This window comes from Pinus tabuliformis, chromosome 6 (genome assembly GCF_031772625.1).
Source record: "Pinus tabuliformis cultivar Carrire ecotype Pingquan chromosome 6, CPIR1, whole genome shotgun sequence".
NCBI lineage: Eukaryota > Viridiplantae > Streptophyta > Pinopsida > Pinales > Pinaceae > Pinus > Pinus tabuliformis.
The window spans coordinates 1,081,383,632-1,081,410,938 of record NC_142292.1 but is presented as its reverse complement, the minus strand read 5'-3'; the positions used below and the strand labels follow the sequence as shown (position 1 = coordinate 1,081,410,938).

At 41.7% G+C, this 27,307-nt stretch overlaps 1 protein-coding gene across 1 annotated transcript; it reads right to left on the bottom strand.

Moving 5' to 3' along the window:
- Positions 1-8,749: 8,749 nt before the first annotated feature.
- LOC149262665 (uncharacterized) lies at positions 8,750-11,788 on the bottom strand. Its single transcript, XM_089425032.1, has one exon. The coding sequence runs from the start codon at positions 11,419-11,421 to the stop codon at positions 9,265-9,267; it is 2,157 nt and encodes a 718-aa protein (XP_089281158.1). The 5' UTR covers positions 11,422-11,788; the 3' UTR covers positions 8,750-9,264.
- Between the last annotated feature and the right edge of the window lie 15,519 nt (positions 11,789-27,307).

The following is a 27,307-nucleotide window of genomic DNA, read 5'->3' as shown; positions in this document are numbered from 1 at the left end:
CCATGAAAGATTGAACGACCAAAGTCTGTGTAAAAGGGTGAGGTAGGGCGCAAAAATGAGCACACTTAGAAAGTCTGTCCACAACCACCATGATGACTGACTTGTTTCCTGACTTTGGAAGACCCGTAATGAAATCCATAGAAACCTCCGTCCATATTGATGCCGGGATGGGCAATGGCTGTAATGTACTTGGTGCTTTGACTGTTTCTCCTTTGTGGCACTGACAGACGTCACATTTAGCTACAAAAGTAAGAATGTCCTTTTTCATGCCTATCCAAAAAAATGATCTTCGAGTGCGAGCATACGTCTTCTGAAAGCCTGAATGTCCTGCAGTGGGAGATGAGTGCAACTCCGCCAAAATGCGTCTTTTGAGGGTGGATGTTGGTGATATGACGACTCTGTCCTTGTAGCGAAGAATCTCATCCTGCCACGAGTAGCCCTCATGGAATTTGGATCCGCCTGCAATTGAGTAATGAGTTGGGAGAGCCAGGGATGTGAAAACCATTCCTTGCAAGCCTCTTCAATCCATTATGGAATGGGAATGGAAATTCAAAAATTGCGAGCAGGGTACTTTCCTCCTCAAATTGACAAGATAATGCATCTGCTACAATATTTTCGTGCCCTTCCTTGTAAATTATCTCATAATCATATCCCAGCATTTTGGCGAGCCATTTATTTTACTGTGGTGAGGATAGGTGTTGCTCCAAAAAATATTAAGGCTTTGATGGTTTGTGCGGATTTGGAAACGTCGCCCCAATAAGTATGGTCGCCAGGTATCTACTACATGTAAGATGGCTATCATCTCCTTCTCATAGGTAGATTGTCCCAGATTCTTCCCACTTAGTTGTTGGCTTATGAAGGCTAAGGGTCGACCTTCCTGCATTAAGACCGCCCCAATACCCGTACCCGAAGCATCACATTCAATGACAAAAGATTTGGTGAAGTCGAGTAGTGCTAAGACTGGGTGGAACACATGGCATTTTTGAGAGCTGTAAAGGCTTGTTGTGCTTCATCATTCCAGAGGAATGAATTTTTCTCGAGGAGTTGAGTGAGGGGCCTCGCAATGCGACCATAATTGAAGAAAAATTTGCGATAGTAGCCTGTGAGACCCAAAAATCCTCTCAGGCTCTTCAAGGTCTTAAGTTGAGGCCAATCCTGCATTGCCTGGATCTTTTTGGGGTCCACCTTGACACCTTCACGCCCCACAATGTGGCCCAAATACTCAACTTCTTCCATGCCAAAAGAACACTTGGACATCTTGACAAATAATTTATGCTCGCGGAGCAGTTGCAAGAGCAAATCTACATGCTGAAGATGTGCGGCCCAAGTGCAACTGTAGATGAGGATGTCATCAAAGAAAACAAGGACAAATTTTCTGAGATATGGTTTGAGCAGGTGGTTCATAAGGCTCTGAAAAGTGGACGGGGCATTACAAAGACCGAATGGCATGACCAGGAACTCATAATGGCCTTCATGAGTTCGGAAAGCAGTCTTTGGAATTTCGACTTCTTTCATGTGAATTTAGTGGTAGCCCGAGCGAAGATCAAGCTTAGTGAAAAATTGAGCCCCATTTAGTTCATCCAGCAAATCATCGACAACCGGGATGGGAAATTTATCTTTGACTGTCAACTTATTAAGGGCCTTGAAGTCTGGACACATACGCTATTCCCCATCTTTCTTGAGCACCATGACCATTGGTGATGAATAAGGACTAATGTTGGGACGAATGACGCTTGCTTCCAAAAGTTCCTTGATTATTTTTTCTATTCCATTTTTTGGGCAAACGGATATCTATATGGGCGCACATTTGGTGGTTGAGCCCCTGGGACCAAAGTGATGCTATGATCATGTTCCCCTCTCGAGGGTGGAAACTCATGAGGCTTGTCAAAGACTGGCAAATGATTATTTAAGATCTGTTGCAACTCAGGATGAATTTGAAGAGAATTGGGTTTGAAGGCCTGGATGGCATTAAATTGAGCTATAACTCCATGGTGGCCCCTTTTTAACAATTTTTCCATCTGATGTGAGCTGATGATAGAGGGAGCTCCCGCCTGGAGTCCATGGAGGGTGTGTGTGTGGTTGTTTTGCTTAAAGCTCATATATAACTCCTGGAAATCCATTGTGATTAAGCCAAGTGTGCGAAGCCATTCAGCACCTAGGACAATGTCGCACCCTCCCATGTGCATGGCAAACATGTGGGTCTTTAACTGATAATCCCCCATTTGAAGTTTGACATTTTCACAGCGGCCTTCACATTTCATTGTTCCCCCATCAGCAATTTGGACCTGGAAGTTAGAAACTACTCGTACAAAACAATGCACTGCTTCGGCGACTCTTTGATGGATAAATTATGTGTACTTCCACTATCAATCAAGATTACTACTGGAAGATGCTTAATAAAACCTCTGATTTTGAGAGTTTGAGGTGAAGAAATCCCTACCAAAGCATGTAGCGAAATAACTGGTTCTTCCGGTACATTGTCATGTTGGTTGTCCTCTTCTTCTTCCTCTGGTTCCTCAAGTGGTGGTGCTTCCTCCGATGAACTGTGATCAGTAGCATCAATTTGAAAGAATTTGGGCTCCTTGCATTTATGCCCGGGGGAGTACTTTTCATCACAGTAGTAACATAATCCTTGCTTTCTTCTTTCTGCCATTTCTGCAGGTGATACCTTTTGAACCTTGAGTGTTTGGGTAGTGCTTTGAGCCTGTGGGGGGCGACCCTTCGCGGTGAAATTTGGGCAATTGGACTGGGCCGCTAACGCACGTTCTACTTCACAAGCTATCCTGCAGCCATGAGGGAGGGTGGTGCAGTAGGACGTGGGCTTGTATGGCTTCTTTAAGACCACTGATAAAACATTCCGTGTAGAACTCATCTTGTAGACCTCCAGTGCGGAAAGTTAAGGCTTCAAAGGCTGTAATATATTCATCCACTGTTCCTGTCTGTCGGAGCTTAGTGAGACGACCCAAAAAGGTAGATTCGTGGTCAAAGTGATCCATAAGAGCTTTTTTAAATGTCTACCAAGTCAAGGGCCTTCCATAACAACGTTGATGCCAGTGCCACCATTGCCATCTTTCATTGTCCAAGTACATGATACCCACACTAAGCTGAGTGGCATTATCCAGGATGTAATTCAGATTGAAATATTGCTCCATTTGTGCTATCCATGCTGCCGAGTGAGAGCCATCAAATTTATACATGTCCAGCTTGGGTGGTCGCGGATGGGATTGTTGGTGGGTGCCAAAGAGGTGAAGAGACTGGCTAGACTCACCCTCACTGTGTTCAGTGCCAATATATGCCTCCTCGCGTGCCTCCGCCTTGCCCTTAGAGAGTGTTGCATTTAATTCCTTCAGCTGCGACACTACGTCTTTCAAGGTTGTTTCAAGGCTTTCCATCCTCTCATTCGCCATTGTTTGAGCTCTAGTTTGTACCATGCACTGAGGTGATGTGCTTGAAATTTAGGACCGCCCGAATTTTTTGACACTAACCACTGAATGGTACCACCTTGCTCAGCTCGTCATCTTGATTCTTATGGGCTAAGTCACAAATAAGCACCCCGGGGGTTCTCAGACTCTTTGAACGGAATTTTACTCCTTCCTTGGCAATACTGCAGTAGCCGAATCCCATGAATGTCAATGCTGCCAAAAGTCCTGTGAAAATCACGCCCAGGTATAGGAACCCACACAACTACTCAGATCTAGATGGTGGATCTGATGAATCTGAGAGATCTACACGGCGGAACTGATTGCTGCAGCGGATCTGATGGATCTGATAGATCTGAACTGCGGAACTGATTGTTGCTGCAGCGACAAAAAACCCCACTTGCGAGATCTGATCTGGCAAATATTATGTGTGATCCAGAGATAGATCAAGGAACTATGGTCTCCAGGAGTGTCAGGTGCTACAGATCGCAATATACATAAGGGTCTGACAGTAGTACTCGGCCCAATTTTTCAGGGCACTAACCAAGAAGGATCAACCGTACCTTTAGTCGTACAACCTGACTACCCTATCGTACGCGCAAGTAATCTCTCCGAGAGCTGTTCTCAATGTACTATAGCAGCAAGACGGCCGACGGTTTATCTATGGCTAGGTTATCAAGGGAGCTAGGGGTCTTCCGATATACCCAGAGGGTACTTGGAAGACAGTCCGTGCGCGGTTTTGTCTAATGCGCTACTACTCGAAGGGGTACCAACAGGAGGGTGTCCAACAAGCATGACCACCTCTTGTATTTCCTACGTGCATGCCTCCCCAAATCCGCAGGTTTATGCGCTCAACGACAAATCCCGTGGTTTAAAGACGTCGGAACACGTCTCTAGCCAAAAAAAAAATTGCTAAAAAATAGAGATCCCACCAGCCCTGGAAAGTGCTTTGATACCACTTGTTATGCTCTTAACCTGCAAGATGATACCAGAATACCAAATATGCGAAGAAATATACCTAGAACATAGAACAATGAGCAATAACAGCAAGTATTTTATTATTCAGAAAGCAAAGTTCACTTGCCTCTTTGAGGGGGCAACCTCCAATAGAGCTAAGCTCAATTACAAAATAAGACACGATGCTCCTCAAAGGGAGTCTCTATCCTTTATATAGGATTCATACATGCAATACCATGGGGCAATACCATGGTTCTTATTAATACCATGGCCCATTTGCAACTAACCGTGGTCTAGTCATTAAATGCGGGTTAACAACTTACAATTATTAATATGGGTTTTATTGACTCTTTACTTAACTATAACTATGACTCGATCCTATTACATAAATAAGGAGGTTAGGGTGGGACCCTAACATGACAAAACGATACCAGAATACCTAATTTGCAAAGAAATATACCCAGAACATAGAACAATGAGCAATAACAGCAAGTATTTTATTATTCAAAAAGCAAAGTTCACTTGCCTCTTCGAAGGGGCAACCTCCAATAGAGTTGAGCTCGATTACAAAATAAGACACAATGCTCCTCGAAGGGAGTCTCTATCATTTATAGAGGATTCATACATGCAATAACATGGGGCAATACCATGGTTTTTATTAATACCATCTATCTAATACCATGGCCCATTTGCAACTAACTGTAGTCCCGTCATTAAATGCGGGTTAACCACTTACAATTATTAATATGGGCTTTATTGACTCTTTACTTAACTACAACTATAACTCGATCCTATTACATAAATAAGGGGGTTAGGGTGGGACCCTAACAACAGTTAATTTTGAGTTTTAGAGAGGTAGCCCCTGCGCAAGCAAATGGGGTTTTCTATCTCTCGTCTTCGCACTGGTTTCCCCTCCCGGGGCAAACTCGTTTTAGTTTTGATGTTTAAACTAGTCATATGGTTGTTCTAGACCCGCAGAGGCCGAGGCCTCACTGTAAATTATGTTTCCATTAATAGATTTAGTCTTACTTAGAAGAGTACCAAAAAAAAAGGACAAAAAACAAACAAACAAAAAAATTCATACATGAGATCCGAAAAAAAAGGTGAGCACAAATCTTCCCCAAAACAATGGGATGGAATAAATGTGGGTGTGTATGCCTGACCACATGGAAGAGGTTCCGTGGTTTATTTTAGAAAGCTTGAATACAATTGGCAGTGAAGAGACAAAACATGCATTTTCCATGCAATGAAGAGGGTAGCAATACCTAGTGACATATGGAGCCAAGATCTAAAAATTAAGGGCCCCATTCAGAAGAAAAATCACATCACACAGTACAATTTTTTGCTCAAACCATTTGTGATGAAACATGAGTGATAAACTTAATGCGATTATGATACTGCTGATCGCATGCTACAAACAGTCAAGATACTGGATATTCTTGTGATAGCTTTTTAAGCCACATTCCAGTTAAAATAAAAAGGATAAAAACGAAAGGTCTTAAGACGGTAACTAAAAAATGATATAAAGGATAAAAACGAAAGGTAAAGAACGTCAACTCACCATTTAGTTACTCACCATTTAGTTTCTATGTACTATTTGGTAATTTGGTAGAAATGAATTATCATAGAGAAACAACGCAGCGGTTTCAACTTTCGACATTGGAAAGAGTATAGGTTAAACAGTGACCAGGAAGAATAAAAAGGAATAATGTCTTTCCTTTAAAAATCTTGGTTGGAGAAATGGGAACTTGATGTAAGTTGTCCAATTAGACAAACAAATATATAAATCCAAGAACTGGCGACCGATCTTAGACGCGTGATACAGTAACGAACACAGCACGTGACTAGGGGATCCAAACTAGAAAATATGACAAGACATAAAGGGGATAAAGTTACAAAGATAAGTATTTGAAGATTTGGCAGATTAAGGAAGATATTCCAACATTTTCAAGAAGAGAAGATATGAGGACAATCAAACCAGGCAACATCTATTTTACCAGAGTAGCGAAGATATTACGACAATCAAAACAAAACGAAGGTAATAACGCTGAAGGGATAATGACCACGCTGTAAGAAGGCCGGTTCTATGGACCTACGTAAATCGGATCCCTGCACAGATTGGATTTCAAGATTATTAAATCTCGACAAAAGATGTTTAAAATGTTGATAGAATATGGGACATGATCCAAGGAGGATGGAAAAAACACTAATAAGTCTCTAAGATATTGACGGAAAAGTGCTCTCACAGATGTAGTGCGGAAAAGAAGAAATTTAGGAAAGTGTAAGAGAATGTAAGAGAAGTTTTAAGATTTAATCTGAAAAGAAATCCGGTATGGATCATTATTGCCACCTAAGAAAATAGAACTCAGAAGGTTTCGTTGAATTATCAAAAACTGCCACGAATAAGTTTTTGATGATGAAGGTAACTCCTGAGAATGTGGGTACACAAGTCAGTTTCCATCTGAGCATGGCCTTCCTTGCAAAAACTGTAGGCACTAGAAGGTGGGGCAAGTGAAGAAGGATGACAAAAAAAAATGAAAAGACTGATAAGAAGTGACGAATGGGCAAGGAGAGACACTGGAAAGGGTAGGGGTTGGCAGATGGTGTACAATGTTGCATGTTAATATATAATTCTTGGAGTAGAGAGACGAGAAGAGACTGGTTGCAGTGTAGCAAAGATGTCCATTAAGTGACAAGGTAGCCAACCCAGTAGTGAAAGGGAATAGAATCCCTAACAGTAGCAGACCCTAATCTAACTTCAGTTAAAATCACACATGATGGCAAAGATCAGCTCACATCGAAAGAAACAAACAAGTAGAGTTCCAAAACTAAAAAAGTCTGATCAAATTGGAGTCAACTGGCAGGAAAATTGAGTAAAAATTGATGAAGCGTGATGTAAGCATTGAATGCTCACTGCGTGGACAACGCATGGGAGCAGATAGATAAGAAACAATGATGATTTGATTGTTATCTCCTAATCTGATGAGAACCCGTGTGTTCTGACTTCTGAGACATGTTTTACAAACGTGATTCTGGTTTTCAGATGGCCACTTGTAAAGAGCCCGCAGATCCAGAGGAAACAATATGTTAACGCCTCTTCTCAAAACCACGCAAAGTTCTGGGCAACCATTTATTTAGCGAGTAAAGAAAATATTAGGACAATCCAAACTAAGCGAAGGTAACGCAATGCACGGATAATGACCATGCCATAAGAAGACCGGCTCTGTGGACCTCTGCAAATCGGATTTCCTACACAGATTGATTTTTAGATTATTAAGTCTCAACAAAAGATGTTTGAAAAGTTGATAGAATATGGGACATGAACCAAAGAGGATCGCAAAATACTATTAAATCTCTGAGATATTAATTGAAAAGTGATCTCACAGATGAGGCGGAAAAGAAGAAATTTGGGAGTCTAGTAGAAAGTAAGAGAAAAAGTTTTAAGATTTAATCTGAAAAGAATGCAGTTATGTATCATTATTGCCACCTAAGAAAATTGGAGAACTTAGAAGTTAGAAGACCTACTTCAATTATCAAAAATACCATGAATATTTTGATGATGAAAGCAACACCTTCTGTGGATGTGGAAACACAGTTACTTTCCGTCTGACCATGGCTTTACTTGCACAAACTGTAGCAGTAGTACGGAGGGCAAGTGAAGAAGGATGCCAAGAAAGAAATGAAAAGATTAATAAGTGAGGAATGGGCAAGGGAAGAAACTGGAAAGGATAGAGGGTGGCGGATGGTGTACAACGTTGAATGTTTAGACGGAAAGACTGGTACCAGTGTAGCAAAGATGTCAATTAAGTGACAGCAAGTTAGCCAACCCATTGGTAAACGGAAATAGAATCCCCTAACAGTAACACAGCCAGATCTAACTTCAGTCAAGATGATTCACGACGGCAAAGGGTTAGTTGATATCGAAAGAAACAAACAGGTGGAGTCAAAAAACTACAAAAGCTTGATCAAATTCGAGTCAACTGTTGGAAAAATTGAGTTAAATTTCTTGAAGCAGGAAGCAAGGATTGAGTACTCATTGCGTGGATAACAGAGGCAGCAGCTAGATGAGAACCAAAAACTATTTACGAATTATCTCCTAATCTGATGAGAACCAATGTGTTCTGAGACATATTTTACGAACATGATTCTGGTTTTCAGATGGGCAATTGTAAAGAGAATGCAGATCCAAAGAAACCAATTGTCGAGGTCCCTTCTCAAGGACAATTGTGCATTGTGAATGAAAGGTTGAAAGCAATTGCTCCTTACATGAATTATTAAGTATACCAAATGCATCCATTAGCTGTTCTATTAGACTGATATAATGTAAATCCCAAATTTCTATTTCAAGAAGCTTGCAAGTTGTAGTTGAGATAAATGAATTAACGTTTGTTGAAATATATTACTGAGTTGGCAGCAATGTCAAAGGTACATTTATTCTTGAATACATAGACGACGGGAATGTGACGGTAAATGAAGCAGCAGTATTTACATAGAACAATAGAACTGGAGGTTATAAAATACAGTGGTCAAAAATAATCCAAAGGTTTTAAATGAATCCTTTAATTGACGGCATCTCATGCAGTCAACCATTTACCAAACATGACAATTCAGAAAACAAACACGCTATTATGTCTGAAGAGTAGAAATGGTTTTTAAAGATATTTTCCTTCTAGCAAAACCAAAAGCTCAAATTGTTCGCATCGTGGGCCAGGAGAGTTCCTTTAAATGAACTCTCCTTTTTCTTAAATTATGCATCCTTCAAGTCTGTCTCAAAAGAACCAAAGGCACCGATGACTGCATATCATTTCTTTGCTTTATCATGCACAATATTCTAGTAGAGTTTTTACCCAAGGAATACCACTTTTACTTTGAAAAGAGTGGTTCACTGTTAAACGCTTACTTCTCCAGATTCCTCCTCCTGAACATCAGGAAGGAAATCTTGATTTATATTTGTAGCCAATTGTACTGGACCAGAACTTCCAGCATGCTCAGACTGATGATCAGCACTCACTAATGTTTCAAGCATTCCTTCCATGCTAGCCAGTCTTGCTCGAATAGCAGCCAATCTATCAGCTCTGATGTGTCTAATTAGTGCCAAATTTCTCAAAATTTCTTCTTGTTCTCTAGCTAAAGATGTCTCCAATCTACTTGCCATTCTTTCCTCAACTTCATCAACCACTATTGGTGAGGTGCTACTTCTTGATTCCAGCAACGGGGCTCTATCTGTCCTAATTCGTTGCAGAAAGGCCAAACGTCTTGACAGTTCTTCTTGTACCCTAGCTACTGAGGTCTCCAATCCAAGAGGCGTTCTCTCTTCAGCCTCATTAGCATCTAGATGAGGACCTGTTACAGCCCTTGATTCCAGTGATGGGAACCTGTCCGCTCTAATATGCCGAAGAAATGCCAAATGCCTTGCCATTGCTTCATGTTCTCTGGCTAGAGAAGTCTCCAATCCCGACGGTGTTCTTTCTTCAACTCCGTCGACCATCATATGTGAAGATGTTCTACTAGTTCTTGGTGCCAGTGGCAGAGACCTGGCAGCTCTGATATTGACAACAGCCGATGGCAAAGATCTTGAAAATTCGTCTTGTTGTTCCCTTATTAGAGAACTAACCAATCTGGGTGGCACTATTTCTTCAACTTCGTGAACCACTGATTGTTGAGATGTTGCAGTTATTGATCCCAAAAATTGGACTCTTTCAGGTTCAACATTTGGATGAAGAGAAGTAGGATGTTCTGACATTTCATTGTGTTCCCTGACTGTAGCAGCAGAGGATTCCAATCCTTCAACATCAAGCATTAATGGTGAAGTTGTCCTCCTCCTCGGTTCTAATTGCGATGACCATTCAGATCTAACATGTCTGCGAAGAAGAGCCAAATGTCTTGACATTTCCTCTTGATCCCTGGAGAGAGAAGCCCGCATTCCAAGAGGAATCCTTTCATCCTCGTCAACTACGGCATGTCGAGGCGTTGTTCTGCTTCTCGTGTCCCGTGATGGGGATCTCTCAGCTCTGACATGCCGACGAAGAAAAGCCAAATGTCTCGACATTTCTTCTCGTTCCCTGCCTAGTGTACTCTCAAACCCCAATGACATTCTTCCATTAACATCATCCTCTCCCTCCCCAATGTGTGGAGCTCTGTTGGCTCTCGACTGCGATTCAAACAACCGTCTTCTTCCCCCCATAATTCGCTGCCGAACACGGCGATCATCCTCAGTAGCTGTTTGCCGTGAAGAATCCTCAGTACTGCGGCGATTATTTTCCAGTACATCGCGTAGGGCTCTCAGACGATTCCTTACTTCCATCGTACCTCGCCCGAAGCGAAAGTACCCATCATCTCCCCGGCCTAGACTCGCATTCCCATGTTCACCGCCATATTCGACCATGTCATCTGCATCCAACCAAGCGGGAATCGATCTTCGCCGAGACCTTCTAAAACCCTCAATTCTGGAGCTTTCAACCCTATGGGCATGGGGTCTTTTGGGTATTTTCAGGTTACCGTGATCCGAAGAACATTTGCCCTCGGCTTCAGCTACCGCTTCAGCTTCAGTGTCGACATTGCCTCTGCCATAAATGGGAATAATGTCTATATCCCTGACCTCTCCTTTGCAGACGGGGCATTCTCTGACATCGGAATGGAGATAGATCCATTGATAAAGACACGGCCAACAGAACAAGTGCCCGCAGGCCGTAACGACGGGATCGCTGGCCATGTCTAAGCAGATATTACACTCAAAATCTTTAGCAGTAGAAAGAGGAGAACTCACTTCATCGGAGGCTTTTTCGGGACTTACCGACGCCTGCTCCAGCTGCCTGTCGATGCTTCCCAGAATGACAAAACGAATACCTTCGTTGCCGATTCGATTCGGAGTCGCACGCCTTCCATACCTTCTGCGACGCCTGAGGTCCGCTTCATTTTGTTGTGGACCCTCGATCGTGATGTCCTCGGAAGAAGAAGGGTTTAGCTGCAAAGAGAGGCTGAGGGGAAAACTGTGTGGAGGGGAAGGAGGCAGGTTCAAGTTCAGCTCTTCACCCGCGTCCGCCATTTTTTTGAAGAATCACCACAAGAAACGAATGTCCGTAGCTTTTCTCAATGTCAATGCCGAACCATTGCCTTGGACGAATTCGGATCGGAATCCCGGGAGTTTTCTGCTTCACAAATGAAACCTAGAAAGGAAGAAGCGAAGGGCGAGAAGCCAGACCAGGTGCTCTTCACACGCCTACTTCTTTCCTTCCTTCGACACTGACTGTGGTTAATTCCCAGCCAACCTCAGCTCTTGGAGCCTAACTCTAGTTAATTCCCAACAAATCTCGGCTCCTCAAACCCTGCGCCTCTGCCCAAGGGCGATGAGACCCGCCTCGTGTTCAATCCTGCCTAGATATAATATATTGACTGTTTCGTGTTCAACCCTCTCCCTATACATATATATATATATATATATAAATGAGGTATTGGATGCCGATAAATATCGTCGAACAGCAAATTCAGCTCGATGACACGAAGATGACAGGGAGGACAAATGGCGCGTAGCACTATTTTGACGATTGCCCCTTCGTATTATCTTAATAGAGACCAAAGGTAATGGCATTTGACCTTTGCTCTGCGACCGTCTATTTGCAACTTGTTCCATGAAAATATCCTTCGCCCAACTTTGTTCAACCGCATTTATGGTGTGTCATAACATTTAGGCCTCCAGCCAACTAAAATTTCATTTCCACGAGGAACAAACGCCCTCATGGTACATGATACATCCCCCTAAACAAATAAAGATATATCTAGAGGAACAATCTAATTGAAATTAAGAGATAGTTTAGTTTTTTTTTATTCCCTCGTAATTGGGTAAAAATTTCATTTGATGAGATATTAAAAATTTGCAAATTAAACTATTTAAATTTATGATTTTTAAAAAGCTAAATTAAATCATTTAATTTATGATTTTTAAAAAACTAAATTTTAGGTAAATTTTACTAAAAAAGTGCTCGTAAAATAATTAGTTAATTAAAGTATGTGTATATTTAGATGATTGGTCTTTTCTTAGGAGTTCGCTATTATATAAAGTCAAGGTAGTGTGACTTAGTATTACTCTATTTTATGAGATATTTTTAAGTTGTAATTTAAGTTTTTTATGTTTTGATTTTTTTAATGGAGTATATTTTTTTGTCAAAATAAGAAAGGATTTGTTAAAATTACAAATTTGAGTTATGAAATTTTCATAATTCAAGTGCTCTAAAGGATTTTCACGGCATGGAATCTATTTATGCTAACAAAAACCCATGATCTCACATAAAATGATATCTTCATATTTAGACTAAAATAAGCCAAATGTAGCCCATGGGGCATTGAGGAGAGACGATGAGAGTGTAACAACTCCTGGTTGAATTTTTACGTAAAAAAATATAAGACCAAGGTCATGGGACACATATTCCAAGTTGAATGGTGGGCAAAACATCCTAGTGGGTGTCACTTTCAGTTTATTATGGCTAAAGGAAATTGGCAAAGGCATTGATAAAGGAAAAGAGGCATTAAAAATAGGAGAAAACGAAGATGAAAGGTCACAAATTTGCATGAGATGGAAATTGAAGGAAAAATGAGGAAAATTGAAGAAATTAGAGGCCTCATTGATAAAAAGGCTTCTGAGGATCAGTTCATGGCTTTTCTCAGTGTAAGCTTTTGTCAATTTTAGCTTGGAACTCTCTCTTTATTCTCTCTCTCACATACTCTTGCACACTTAGAGTTCTTCGAGCACTTTTGGAGGATTTTGGGCATACTTTGGATTTGGAGCAAGAAGGCAAAGGAAAAGTAGGAAAGCACAGGGGGACAGTGGGATCAACAGCGAAAGCGGGTTTACTTTGCAGGTACTGAGTTGCATGTATGATTTCCTTGTTAGTTTTGGCATGCATGGGGTTATTTGGTTATGATTTGTCATTGGCATGGAGGATTGTCTGGATTGGCAGTGGTTTTGCCTAACCTTGCCATTTCCTGGATAGTCATGGTGTTGTGGGTTTTCCCTTTTGTTTCCTGATTGGTGCTCATGTTCCTTATGGTTATGGGTTGAGTTATTAATTCCTAGAGCCTTGGTTGGACAAAGGCTCTGGAAGCCCTCTAATAGCTTGGGTTGAGTTACTAGCCCTGGAAGCCTTAGTTGGACAAATGCTCTGGAGCCCTTGGTGGCTTGAGTTACTAGTCCTGGAAACCTTGGTTGGACAAACACATTGGAGCCTGGTGACAGCTGTGGGTTGAGTTACTAGTCCTAGAAGTCGGGTTGGAACAAACACTTTGAAGCCCTAGAAAACTTGGGTAGAGATCGATATGGTGATGGTTAGTGATGTTCCACTGTAAGGTGGAAGCACTTGTTGAGGGTTGAGGTGGTATGGCTTTTGGAAGCTCTGGTTTGGTTTTGTTTGGCTTATTCCATGAAATCTCACATTCATGCTTGGAATATGGTGCAGGGGTGATTAGCTGAAAGAAAGATTTGGTTTAGCCCAATCTATGGTCGAGTGGTACATTGAAGTCCCTGACTTGGTTGGATTTTGCATATGTTAATAACAATTATTTTCCTCATGTATTTTATGAGTAAATATACTTGTTATTATGTGGCTTTAATGGTTGTTCTATTATTGATATTTCTCTGGTTATATGTTGGTTATAAGCATGGTTTATGACAGACTTGAGTTATGGCTCTCATCATGTTTTGGTTAGTAGATGAAATGTTAATGAATGAATGACCTAATAGATGATAATGCAGCTATTATGAGAGGGCATCAGACCTTCTTGATGATTCTCATATAAGTATGAGACCCCTACGATCAGATATGTAATTATGAACTGTAGATTGCATGTTCATGATGTGTTTGATGAAATGTCTGTCATGGATAGGCTTCATTAGGTTAAGTTTTTGTCTAAGTTTTGTATAAAAGGCTTTGTCCTTGTGTCATTCATTGTTCAAGAAAGTTTCATGTAGTTTTGGGCAGTGTTCTGGAGACTAGCCTGAAAAAGTGGCTTAAATCTCGCAATTGTTGGCACAAAACTGGGTGAAAGAGTCTGCAGTCACATGGAGGCCTTGTTGTAGGAGCAGCTAGAGGTTTAGTTTAGTTAAAAAGCAAGTTAACTCAGGGCTTGGGCACCTAGGATGGTTGTTTAGCTCTTAGGGGTCATGTAGCTCCTAAGAAATGTCAATTTGGTTTTGATTTGTCGATTCCACTTCCTTAATTGTACTTAAGGAGTTGAATCATATCATAGTAACTCTTCGTCGCATATTTACCTCAGTGGACCGGTTAGCTTGGGTAAGTGTGGGAGGAGGGTGGTATCAGAGTATGGTTCAACCCTTGGACTGGATGGGTGGAATGTGGTTGTCATGCATGCATGCAGATTGTATATGTGCTTGTTATGTATCCATGGTGATGGTCATTGTTACAGTTGTGTTGTCATGTGGAAGTTGATGATGTTATTGTTGGGATGTGTTTGTCATGAATGCATGTCGGTTGTATATGCATTTGTTATGCATGTCAGTTTTATATGTTGTTATGCATGCATTGTCATGGTTATGGTTATTGAGCATGAGGTCATTGTATGCATTTTGTGTCATCGTGATATTGTTGGTATGTTATGATGTTATTATGTTGCATGAGATAGAGCAAGAGATGCAGATTATTAGAGCTTTGTTGCAACACAAGTCCTCGGGGTAAGAGCAGATCATCGTACAGGTTTGTATGTCGGGCATGCAAGTATGATGATTAATGGTTGTTATATGCATGTTTGTCATTCTATTGTTATTATGGTTACATGCATGATAGATGCTAGTTGATCAATGTGACCATATGCACGTGTGCCAGAGAGTCATGAATAGTAGTAACTTGTTATTATATGCATTATAGGCGTAGACATGATGATTATGGTCATTGCATTTAAGATCTTGATGTTATATGTATCGTGCTAATCTAGATTGGCCTATGTAAATGGTTATGGTTATGATATTTAGGTATGAGTCAATATACTTGTGATATTGTGTCGTACTAATCTGGACTGACTTGTGCGGATGTGTTAGCCTCCCCTGAGATACATTGAGGTATGAGTTTGATTATGTCATCTATTGAGTTTATCTAACATGGTATGTTTACAGGTTGTTTGAATGTTTGATTAATTGCATGGTATGAGTATGTGTCTATAAGATTGCATGAAGGAATGATCTTGCTTTAAGACGGTTGTACTAATACTATATGTGCTAAGACAACTGATATGCACTTGAAGTGCGAGTAGTTGATAGTGGTAGTATTATGATTAATGATTGTTAATTGATTATGACATGGTTGTTAGCCTTGGTAAAGGTTGATTTCAAATGGATAGACACGATGTCTTGATCTTTGGAACATATGGCTAACATGTGTGTTCAGTTGCAGGGCAACATGCTTAGTATTAACATGACAGGTAACAATTGATTTGTTATATATAACGAACAATTGGGTGATGTGATAATGCATAATAAGACTTAATTGCAACAAGAAAAAAAGGGTAAAAGAAAGGAATTGGGTGAGAATTCCTTCGTCCATGTTTGTAAACCACAATTCCAAATGAATGAGTGTTTTGCATGAATACAAGGATTCTTCTTAACATTGATTTTGTCTAACATTATATGGATATGTCTTAGATTCATGAACATGTATTTGACAGGTATAACTGGTGTTTTTAAGTTATGGAATGATTCATCAAGGGAAATAGAGTCCCTTGAGAGATTATATATGTACATGTTCAGTTACAGTTCAACGTGCTTGACACAACAAGGTAAGATATCTGACATATTGTTATGTTTATTATGCACTGACAATTATGTGTTCATGGCAACATGATGTAGGAGATTGCATGGAAAAAGAGATTTCCGTGAAATATTGAAGGAGGCTTGGCTTGAGCTTTCGCTTGGAAGCATTGGGAGCCCACGGGGATTGAGTCATGGTGTTTGTTTCTAGTCTTGTGCTTTCGGTGCTTTGCGATTTTTTTTGTGCTTGATTTGTAGTTTTGTTTATGTCTAGTGTATGGCCAAACCATTTTGCTTGTGGTGTCATATTGTTATTGGTTTTTCATGGTTTTTTCTTATTTGTTTCTTGTTTTTGCCTTTTATGTTTTGAGGGTCTTGGGAATTGTTTTGGGAAAGAGGAAGTTAATGGAGCTCGGGAAGAGATTAATGAAACCCAACAAGTAATGTAAGACCTGGATGAAGCCTGATGCATGAGTAAGGGGCAGCTGAAGGTAAGAATAAGACAACTATTTGGTTTGGTTGGGTCCATTGGTGGAAAAGGACGGTGGTAGGACAGTCATGAGAAAGGTAACATGAAAGGTGAAGTAAATGGATCTAAGGCGTCATATGCCTTGGCTAAGTTGGGAATTGTTGTTCTCAATGTTGTGCATGTTGTGCACAGATAAAGGGAGTTATCTTAACCTTGACCTTATGATATCTGGTAATTATGTTGTGCTCATTATTATGCTAATGTCTATATATGTATATATGTATGTACGTATGTTGTTGTCTGACAAGATCGTCAGGGATCATGATTGATTTATGTTAATGATTACATATATGTATGTATGTATTCCATTGTCTGACAGGATCATCAGGGATCATACTTGTGGAGGAATGATTGCTTATGCAGGCGAATGGCATGAAGAGGTTCTTGGTCTTATTAGGAATCGAGTGGGAAGAGTATTTTTGACAGATATGTGAGGTCATTATCATGTGGATATGATTTGATATTACATGATTGTATTATGCCTATGTTTATGTTATGGACAAGCTATGTTGAGGGATACATCAGCAAAATGAAAGCAGCGTGATCTGCGGCATGTTGGAACAAGCATGAATAGTGGAAAGACACTAGAAGCAAGGTTGCTTGGTAGAGTCAGTGTGTGGTCTCTGGATGTGCAATACTATTGTTGTGTATATGTTGTACATGTTGTACCTATAGTGTTGTGTACATGTTGTATATGCAATGTTGTGTATATATTGTGTTATGTACATATTGGATATGCGATGTTGTGTACATATAGTGTTGTGTGCATGTTGGATATGCGGTGCTGTGTACATATGGTGCGATGTGCATGTTGCATATGCGGTGTTGTGTACATGTGGTGCTATATACATGTTGTATATGTGGTGATGTGTACATATGGTGTTATGTGCATGTTGTACATATGGCACTATGCACATGTGGTGTTGTGTGCATGATTTTACATATGGTGTTGTGTGTATGTGGTGTTCTGTACATGTTGTACATGGGGTGTTGTGTACATGTTGTGCATGTGGTGTTGTGTACACACCATGCTTGTGGTGTACACAACACCACATGCACGACATGTACACAACACCACATGCACACAACACCCCATGTACAACATGTACACAACACCACATGCACACAACACCCCATGTGTACATGTGGTGTTGTGTACACAATATGCAGGTGGTGTTGTGTACATGGGGTGTCGTGTACACATTGTGCAGGCAGCACTGTGTACATGTGGTATTGTGTACATGTCATACATGTTATGTTGTGCACAAGTGATACTGTGTTATGTGTATTATGTAGTCGTTGTGCCGCGACATGTGTATTCTTTGTGTTGTACACTAGGTGTAGGTGTATGTATTGTGTTGTGGTGTAAACTGGGTGTAGGTGTATGTATTGTGTGGTGTCATACACTGTGTCTGGATGTATACATTTGATGTACATTGGGTGTATGTGTACATGGTTGTAGAGAAAGCATTGGGTGTTTATCAGGTGTGGTAACCAATTCGGTGTGTGTACGGAAAGGACAAGAACAAAGGTAGAAACAAAGAACCAATTGAAGGATAAGTATCAGGGGTGTGGTAACCGATCTAGTGTGTGTACGTAAATGATAAGAACAAAGGTAGAAGCAAAGAACCGATTGAAGGATAAGTATCAATATTTCTTTTCTGTATTAATTATGCCTGTGATCTATGACTCTGATTTATGATGGTTACATGTGATTTATGATTTTGATTTATGATGGTTGTATTTTGAGCTAACCAGATGTGATATGTTTATACATGATATGATCGAAGAGCTAGTTTGACTTCTTATGACATGAAGTAAACAAAATTGTAGGTGTACCTTATTAACGAGCAATCAATGAGGTATGATTTGAAATTATTTCAATTTATTTTGAATATTATGGTAGTTATGTGCTTGGTACAGGAAAGCGTGAAAATGATCGGTTTGGGTGGTTGAAATTGATTTCAAGCATTAGCAGCAGTGGCAAAAGGAATTGGAACAGGCAACGGTATGTTGGAAAAGTACTTCAGGAGCAAGGACATTGCAGAACACTGGTACCCAATAGTGTCCATTAATTTCCATGAGCATGCTACGATTGGTTTAATGGTTTCGAGGCAATGATATGCCTTGGTTTTTGAACCTTCCAATGCAAGGAAACCTTGCCAAGGGAGGGGTCACCCGAGGGACTGTGTAGCAGAGAAGGGGATGCCCGCGAAACTTAGAAAGTGAGTGACTGCATGGAAGGGGGCGACCGAATTTCCCGAGGGACTGTGTAGCAGAGAAGTGAAGGTCGTGGAATACATTGATTTTGGTCATTAGCATTGCTAGATGGAATTAGAAGCACATTGGGAGTGTTCCCTGGAACAATGAGTCAGTAACTGTTCACTGAGAGAACGAGTGGTGCAGGATTGTAGAGCTAGACATTAGATGCAGACTTTGATTTTGTTAGTGGATTCTAGACTTCTGATCCGAACTTAAACAAGAACGCAACAAATTACAGAGATAACCATAAACACATATATGCAGTGGAAATAATACTTCATTTCATTAATGTAAAATACTGAAATATGCTTACAAACAGTAATGGAAATAAACCAGCTAGGGCGATGGTAGCTTATCTCTGAGAAGAGAGGTGTGGTGGCTACATGCCTCTAAACTGTGTTACAATGAAGCTCGAAAGCCTATTTATTGTTGAGAAACAATGGAAAACCCTTAACATTCCAAAACCTAACCCTAGAGGATGAGACACCAAACTGTGGGCCCCGTTTGGGTAAATTGGTACATCAACTTCCCAGGGTCGTAACTTTGGCATACGATCTCTGTTTGATGCGTACAATAGCTCGTTAGAGAGATCTATCCGAGCACTACCACTTTGGGAAGGGCAACATCGGTGGGCCTCAAAACGGCTCCAGAAGTTCAGGACCAGAAAAAACTGCTAAAAATAGTAAGTTGTGCTACAATTAAGAAAACTGAAAATGCCGAGAGAAACAATAGTGGGGGTCTAGGTGGACTTGGCCGGTGGCCACCAATATCCACCTGGATCATTCCTCCCCCCTTAGGAAGCAATGGTCCCAATTGCTTTGACTTCCTCCATGAGATGAGGAAACTTTTGCTGAACTTGGTCCCTGGTGAGCCACTTGCCCTCGTGAAGGAGTTGGTCTGCTTTGACAACTCTATATAGTTAGATATTCTATTGGTGAGTGTTCTTGATCTGTGTGTCCATGATCCGATCAGTTGCAGCTTGTTCCATGCAATCTGGATTTAATTCTGTGGGTGTGAGCTGTTCTGCAATGTCGGATGTGTCTAGCAATGGTGGAAAGTATGGCCGAAAGCGGTCCACATTGAACACTGGGTGCAAGCCAAGGAATGGAGGAATGCTGAGCTCAAATGCATTGTCTCCCACAGCCTTAGTAATGGTGTAAGGACCATAGCGGATTGGTCTCAATTCCCGATAGGCTCCAGTAAGGCGTTCCTTTTGCAAATGCAACCAGACTTTGTCACCCACCTGAAACTTGTGTGGCACCCGATGTTGATCATGTCACTACTTGTACTTGGCATTTGATTTCTCCAGAATGTCATGGACCTGCTGGCGAATATGTTAGATGTGCTCAATGAAGCTGGTTGCCTTATTTGTTTCGGACTGGACATGAGCCGAATCTGTGTGAGTAGCTGCAAGTGGCATGGCCACATCAATGGGGCATAGTGGCTGGAATCCCAAGCCCACCTGAAAATGGTTGTGGCCAGTCGACCTGTGAAGAGCTTAGTTGTAACTGTGTTGAACATAGGGGAGGCTCTCGTCCCATGTGCGTGGATGCTTTGAGTTGTACATGCGCAGAATGTGTACAATCATCCTATTGACAACCTCTGTCTGGCCATCAGTTTGAGGATGGAAGGCTGTGGACTTAGTGAGTTTGGTGTCCAACATTGACCAGAGACTATACCAAAATGTATTGAGGAACTGACTGTCCCGATCTAAGATGATAGACTGTGGGATCCCAAAGTGCACCCACACTCGTTCAAAGAAGAGTTTAACAGTGGCCTCTGCTGTGATATTCTTCTTGCAAGCCGCCATAATGGCCATCTTCGAGAACCTGTCGACGACCACAAAAGCACAATCATTTCCATGCTTAGTGGAAGGAAGGCCTGACATGTAATCCATGGAGATGGATTCCCAAGGTTGACTAGGGGTAGGGTATAAAGGCCTTGCTTCTTGATGGTCGGTTTGGCAATGGCACAGGCAGTACATGATCTGATGTACTTCCCGACATCCTGTCGAAGATTTGGCCAGTAGAAATACTTTTGCAGTACTACCACCGTTTTCTCGACCCCGAAATGCCCAACTACCTGACTGTAGTGTGCTTCCCAAATCATCTTGGCACGCTCGCTTGAAGGAACACAAAGGTGACCCAGGTGGCATAACAGGGCATCCTGGAGGCGAAAATCTGGAACATGCCGACCCTCCAAGAGTGTCTGATATGTGTGGCCGAATTCTGGGTCGCTTTTGTAGAGAAGTGGCCAATCAGAAGTCTCGTGCCCACAAGAGTTGAGCATGGTGGTTAACGCCATGATCGGTGGTCGACTGAGGCAATCTACAACATTATTGGTGCTGCCCTTCTTATACTTGATATTCAAATGGAACTGTTGCAGGTATGTAGACCACTTCTGATGGCGATCATTCTGCAATTTCCCTTGGGTCTGTATGAACTGCAGGGGTCGGTGGTCTGTGTGGATGACCGTTTCCTTCCCCAAAATGTAATGCTTCCATTCTCAGCAAGCCTGCACAATGGAATACATCTCTTTATCATAAGTGGCATACTTCCAGATTGTGTCTGAAAGTGTTTCATTGTGATATGCCACTGGGTGCCTGTGTTTGAGTAAGGACTGCCCCAATAGCATAGTCAGAGGCATCTGTCTTGACCTCAAATGGTTGTTGTAAATATGTTAATGCGAGCACTGGTGCCGTGTAGAGGTGATCTTTCAACTCTATGAATGCCTTCTGTTGAGATTCAGACCAAAAGAATTTTGCTTTCGCTCCTCCCGTGGTGACTTGACTCAAGGGCCAAGTGATATGAGAAAACCGCAACACGAACCTGCGGTAGAAGTTGGCAAGACCTAGAAAGTTGCGGAGCTCTGTTAGAGTGGTTGGAGATGGCCAATCCCGAATGACTTGGATCTTGGCTGGATCCACATGCATCCCCTGTTCATTAATAATGTATCCTAGATACTGAACCTGGGTCATGCCAAAAGTGCATTTCTCCAAATTGGCACATAACCTGTGTTGCTGCAGTGTTTGGAGAACTTGTCGGATGTGGTGGAGGTGCTCTTCCCAACTCTGGCTGAAGATCAGAATGTCATCCAAGTATACCACTACAAATGAGTTGGTGAATGGCCATAAGATGTCATCCATTAGCCTCATGAAGGTTGCAGGAGCATTCGTCAATCCGAAAGGCATAACCAATCATTTGAAAAGGTCCTCCTTGGCTTTGAAGGCAGCCTTCCACACATCAGAGGGTTCAATTGGTACCTGGTGATATCCTGACTTCAAATCGATCTTGCTGAAATATTTTGCCCCCTTTAGTTGGTCCAGGAGGTCATCAATCCACGGGATTGGGTACCTATTACGGACAGTGATCTTGTTCAGCGCCCGATAATCAATACAGAGTCTCCAAGTCCCATCCGTCTTTTGTACCAACACGATCGGGCTCCCATAAGGTGATGAACTCGGACGAATGTGACCTTTCTGTAGTAGCTCCTAAATTTGCCTCTTAATTTCATCGTTCTCCAGAACGGAGCGCCGATAAATTGGTCCATTGGGTAGCGGCGCACTTGGGGTCAGATCGATGGAGTGCTTGACCTGACAGTGCAGAGGAACCCCTACGTGGGAGGTGAAGATGTCCTTGTACTCCTACACGACCTTGTCCATCTGTAGTTGTCGTGCGGAGGGGCCCTGTCTCGAGGCCGTGGCCACCGTCTTCTTCTTTCCTTGAGGGCGTATCATCAGGAAAACAAATTTCCCGATTTTGGAAATGAGCTTACTGCATTGTTTTGCAGTAATCAAAGAGATGGCGATAGGCGGTGCTACCTCTGGTATTCTGTACAACTTATTTCCCAATGTAATAATAACAACACAGGGCCTTGATTCATACACAACATGTCGCTTCCACAAGTATGGTTTTCCTAATAATACATCACAAACTTCAAGGGGAGCAATGTCACAGAATACCTCATCCGTGAAGGGCTTGATGTTGTATGGAAGGCGACACTGCTGGCTCATGCGAAGATCTCGTCCTTGGTGAAGCCACCCGATGGTGTACGGTTGTGGATGTGTTGTGGTCGGTAAGCCCAACCGCTTCACGACCTCTATCGAAATGAGGTTCTTTTGGATCCCGCTATCGACAATGAACTGTAGCGGGGAGCCCTTTACCCACATCTGGGAGTGGAAGAGACACTCCTCATCCTCTGGATCTTCGGGTTCATTTTTCTGGATCTTGGCGGTAGCAACAATGGCGTTGGGATCCGCATCAATGATCTGCTTCCCTTTGTCATTCCCCTTGTCAGGTTCTGACTCAGAGTAAGAACATGCATTTGATTCTGAAACCTTTAGCTCAGCCACCAGTGACTGCTTGGCCCGACACTCACTTGTGTTGTGAGTGGAGCTCTTATGGAACTCACACCATTTTCTCGTGTCCTTTTTCGGCTTCGCGGTGCTATTCTTTGCTTGCAGCTTTGGCGGGTTGTCTTGGCCTGCCCTGCCTTAGCTTTGTCCTTTGTTCTGTGGTTTAGGGGCACCTTTCCCTTGCTTCGGATTCGCAAATCTAAAGTCTCGCTTCTTTTGTTTAAACTTCTGCTCAACCTTGACGGTAGATCAGTATGTTGTGCCGAGCGAGGAGATGTTCAGGAATTCTATTTCTTCCTGGATGTACTTGTGCAGACAACCGCGGTATTTGAGTATCAAATGTTGTTTCGAATCCTTGATACCCAACTTTGTGCAAAGGGTATGGAAAAGATTGGTGAACTCCGGCACGTCTTGGTCCCTTCCCTGCCACAGCGTGGTCCACTTTATGTATTCATCCTCATAGCTTCCGACAGGGTAGTACTGCTCCTTGATGGCATATCGAAATGAATTCCAAGTGGGTGCGGCTGAAAATAGTGAGTCGGTATTTTCATCCTTCTGCTCGCAGTAGGTTTCCCACCAGTCCTTGACGTGGGGGGTTGCTTTGAGAAGAGCGAAAACAATCTTTTCCCGACTCGAAAATTCATGATTAGAAAAATAACCCTCTAGCAGATTTAACCATTTATCTACGGCATTTGTGTCTATCTAACCCTCGAACATGGGGATTTCAAAATTAACTTGTACCTTAAAGGGCGTGGCGTTTCCAGAGTAGCTGCTGGAAGCCGATGCGTCACTTCTGGGTAGTCGCTGAAGGATCTGGGCAAAGCTGTCCATCATCGCGTTCTGTTGTCGCTCGAGGGCTTCTTCGAGCAAGATTTTGATAGGATCTCCTGCCTCCTTGTCTTTCTTCTCATCCGCCATGGGAGGCCATCGAGATTTGTGAGGCTGGTCTTACAAAGGTTCAACCAGTTCAAGCCCTAACTCTTTATATCCCAACCTCATTGGGGACATGTAAAGAAAAACAGAGAAAAAGCAGACCGCTCTAATACCACTAATCCGGACTTAAACAGGAACGCAACAAATTACAGAGATAACCATAAACACATATATGCAACGGAAATAATACTTCATTTCATTAATGTAAAATACCAAAATATGCTTACAAACAATAATGGAAATAAACCAACTAGGGCGATGGTAGCTTATCTCTGAGAAGAGATGTGTGGTGGACACATGCCTCTGAACTGTGTTACAATGAGGCTCGAAGGCCTATTTGTTGTTGAGAAACAATGGAAAACCCTTAACATTCCAAAACCTAACCCTAGAAGATGAGATGCCAAACTGTGGGCCCCATTTGGGTAAATTGGTACATCAACTTCCCGGGGTCGTAACATTGGTATACGATCTCTGTTTGACGCGTACAATAGCTCGTTAGAAAGATCTATCCGAGCACTACCACTTACATGGGTCAATGGACCCATGTTGCCCCCAAATTTCCCAAAAAACGTCGTTTAGGGCCTCAAAACGACTTCGGAAGTTTAGGACCCGAAAAACTGCTAAAAATAGTAAGTTGTGCTACAATTAAGGAAACTGAAAATGTTGAGAGAAACAATGGTGGGGGTCCAGGTGGACTTGGTAGGTGGCCACCAATATCTATCTAGATCAACTTCCTGGGATGGAGGTTAATTATGGTACTACTTTGAAGGTGGAGGTGTGAGCCTCTGGATTCCCTTGTTGCTGATGTAGGTATAATATCCTTTTATTTGTTGCTTGAGAAAATGTGCATATGTGTATATTATTGTACATATTGTATTTAGATGTGTTATAAATCTCCAAAAGACAGTATGATTATTTGTTGGTTGAAGCAAATGTGTATGAGTATATAAGTGGTTGTTATTGTAAATATCATAATGAGTAGTGTTATAAAGCTCCAGTAAACAATATGTTTGTCATGTTTCAGCAATGGTCATTGTAAATACTTCAACGAGCTATGTTATAAAGCTCCATAGGAAGTATGCTTTGGTTTTCAGCAGTCATACTGGTTATAGGTGTCATATAACACTAAGGATGGTGTTCCCTACAACAGCCCTTGGTTCAACTTCCATGTAAAAAAATATAAGACCAAGGTCATGGGACACATATTCCAAGTTGAGCGGTGGGAAAAACATCCTAGTGGGTGTCTCCTTCGGTTTATTATGGCTAAGGGAAATTGACAAAGGCATTGACAAAGAAACATTAATTGGCATTTATTTATGAAAATAATGGAAAATAGGAGAAAATGAAAGTGAAAGGTCACATATTTGCATGAGAGGGGAATTGAAGGAAAAATAAAGAAATTAGAGACCTCAATGATAAAAAGGCTTATGAACATCAGTTCATGGCTTTTATCAGTGTAAGCTTTTGTTAGTTTTAGCTTGGAGCTCTCTCTCTATTCTCTCTGTCTCATACTCTTTCACACTTAGAGTTCTTGGAGAACTTTTAGAGGATTTTGGGCATACTTTGGATTTGGAGCAAGAAGGCAAAGGAAAAGTACGAGAGTGCAAGGGTACAATGGGATCAACATCTACAATGAGTTTACTTTGCAGGTAGAGAGTTGCATGTATGATTTCCCTACTAGTTTTGGCATGCATGGCATATGCATGTGGTTATTTGGTTATGATATGTCACTAGCATGGAGGATTTCCTAGATTAACAATGGTTTTTCCTAGCCTTTCCATTTCCTGGATAGCCATGGTGTTGTGGGTTTTCCCTTTTGTTTTTTGATTGGTGCTCAAATTCCTTATGGATGTGGGTTGAGTTATTAGTTCCTGGAGCCTTGGTTAGACAAACACTTTGGAAGCCCTGTAACAACTTGGGTTGAGTTACTAGTCCTAGAAGCCTTGGTTGGACAAATGCTCTGGAGCCCGATGGAAATTGTGGGTTCATTTACTAGCCCTAGAAGCCGGGTTGGAACAAATACTCTGGAGCCTTGGACAACTTGGGTACAAATTGATCTGGTGATGGTTAGTCATGTCCGACCATAAGGTGGAATAATTGGTTGAGGGTTGAGGTGGTATGGCCTTTGGAAGCCCTAGTTTGGTCTTGTTTGATTTATTCCATGAGATCCCACATTCATGATTGGAATATGGCGCAGGGGTGATTGGCTGAAAGAAAGATTTGGTTCAGCCTAATCTATGGTCACATGGTACGTGGAATTCCCTGACTTGGTTGGATTTTGCATATGTTAATAAGAACTCTTTTCCTCTTGTATTTTATGAGTAAATTTACTTATTATTATGTGACTTTAATGGTTATTCTATCATTGATATTTATATGATTATATGTTGGTTATAAGCATGGTTTATGATAGACTTGAGTTATGTCCCTAATCATGTTTTGGTTGGTAGATGAAATTTTAATGAATGAATGACCTAATAGATGATAATGCAGCTATTATGAGAGGGCATCAGACCTTCTTAACGATTCTCAGATGAGTATTAGACCCCTATGATCAAATATGTAATTATGGCATGTAGATTACATGTTCATGATGTGTTTAATGAAATGTCGGTCATGGATAGGCCTGCTTAGGTCAAGTTATTGTCTAAGTTTTGTATAAAAGGCTTTTTCCTAGTGTCATTCATTGTTCAGAAAGTTTCATGAAGTTCTGGGAAGTGGTCTAGAGACTAGCCTGAAAAAGTGGCTTAAATATCACAGTCGCTGGCACATAATTAGGTGAAAGAGTCTGTAGTCGTTGGCATAGAACTAGGTGAAAGAGTCTGTAGTCGCTGGCATAGAACTAGGTGAAAGGGTCTGCAGTCGCTGGCACAGAACTGGATGAAAGAGTCTACAGTTGCTTGGAGGCCTTGTTGTGGGAGCAACTGAAGGGTTACAGTTGCATGGAGGGCTTGTCATGGGAGCGACTAGGGGTTTAGTTCAGTTAAAAAGCAAGTTAACTCGGGGGTTGAGCACTTAGGAGGGTTGGTTAGCTCCTAGGGGGTCCTATAGCTCCTGAGGAGGGTCAGTTTGGTTTTGATTTGTTGATTCCACTTCCTTAATTG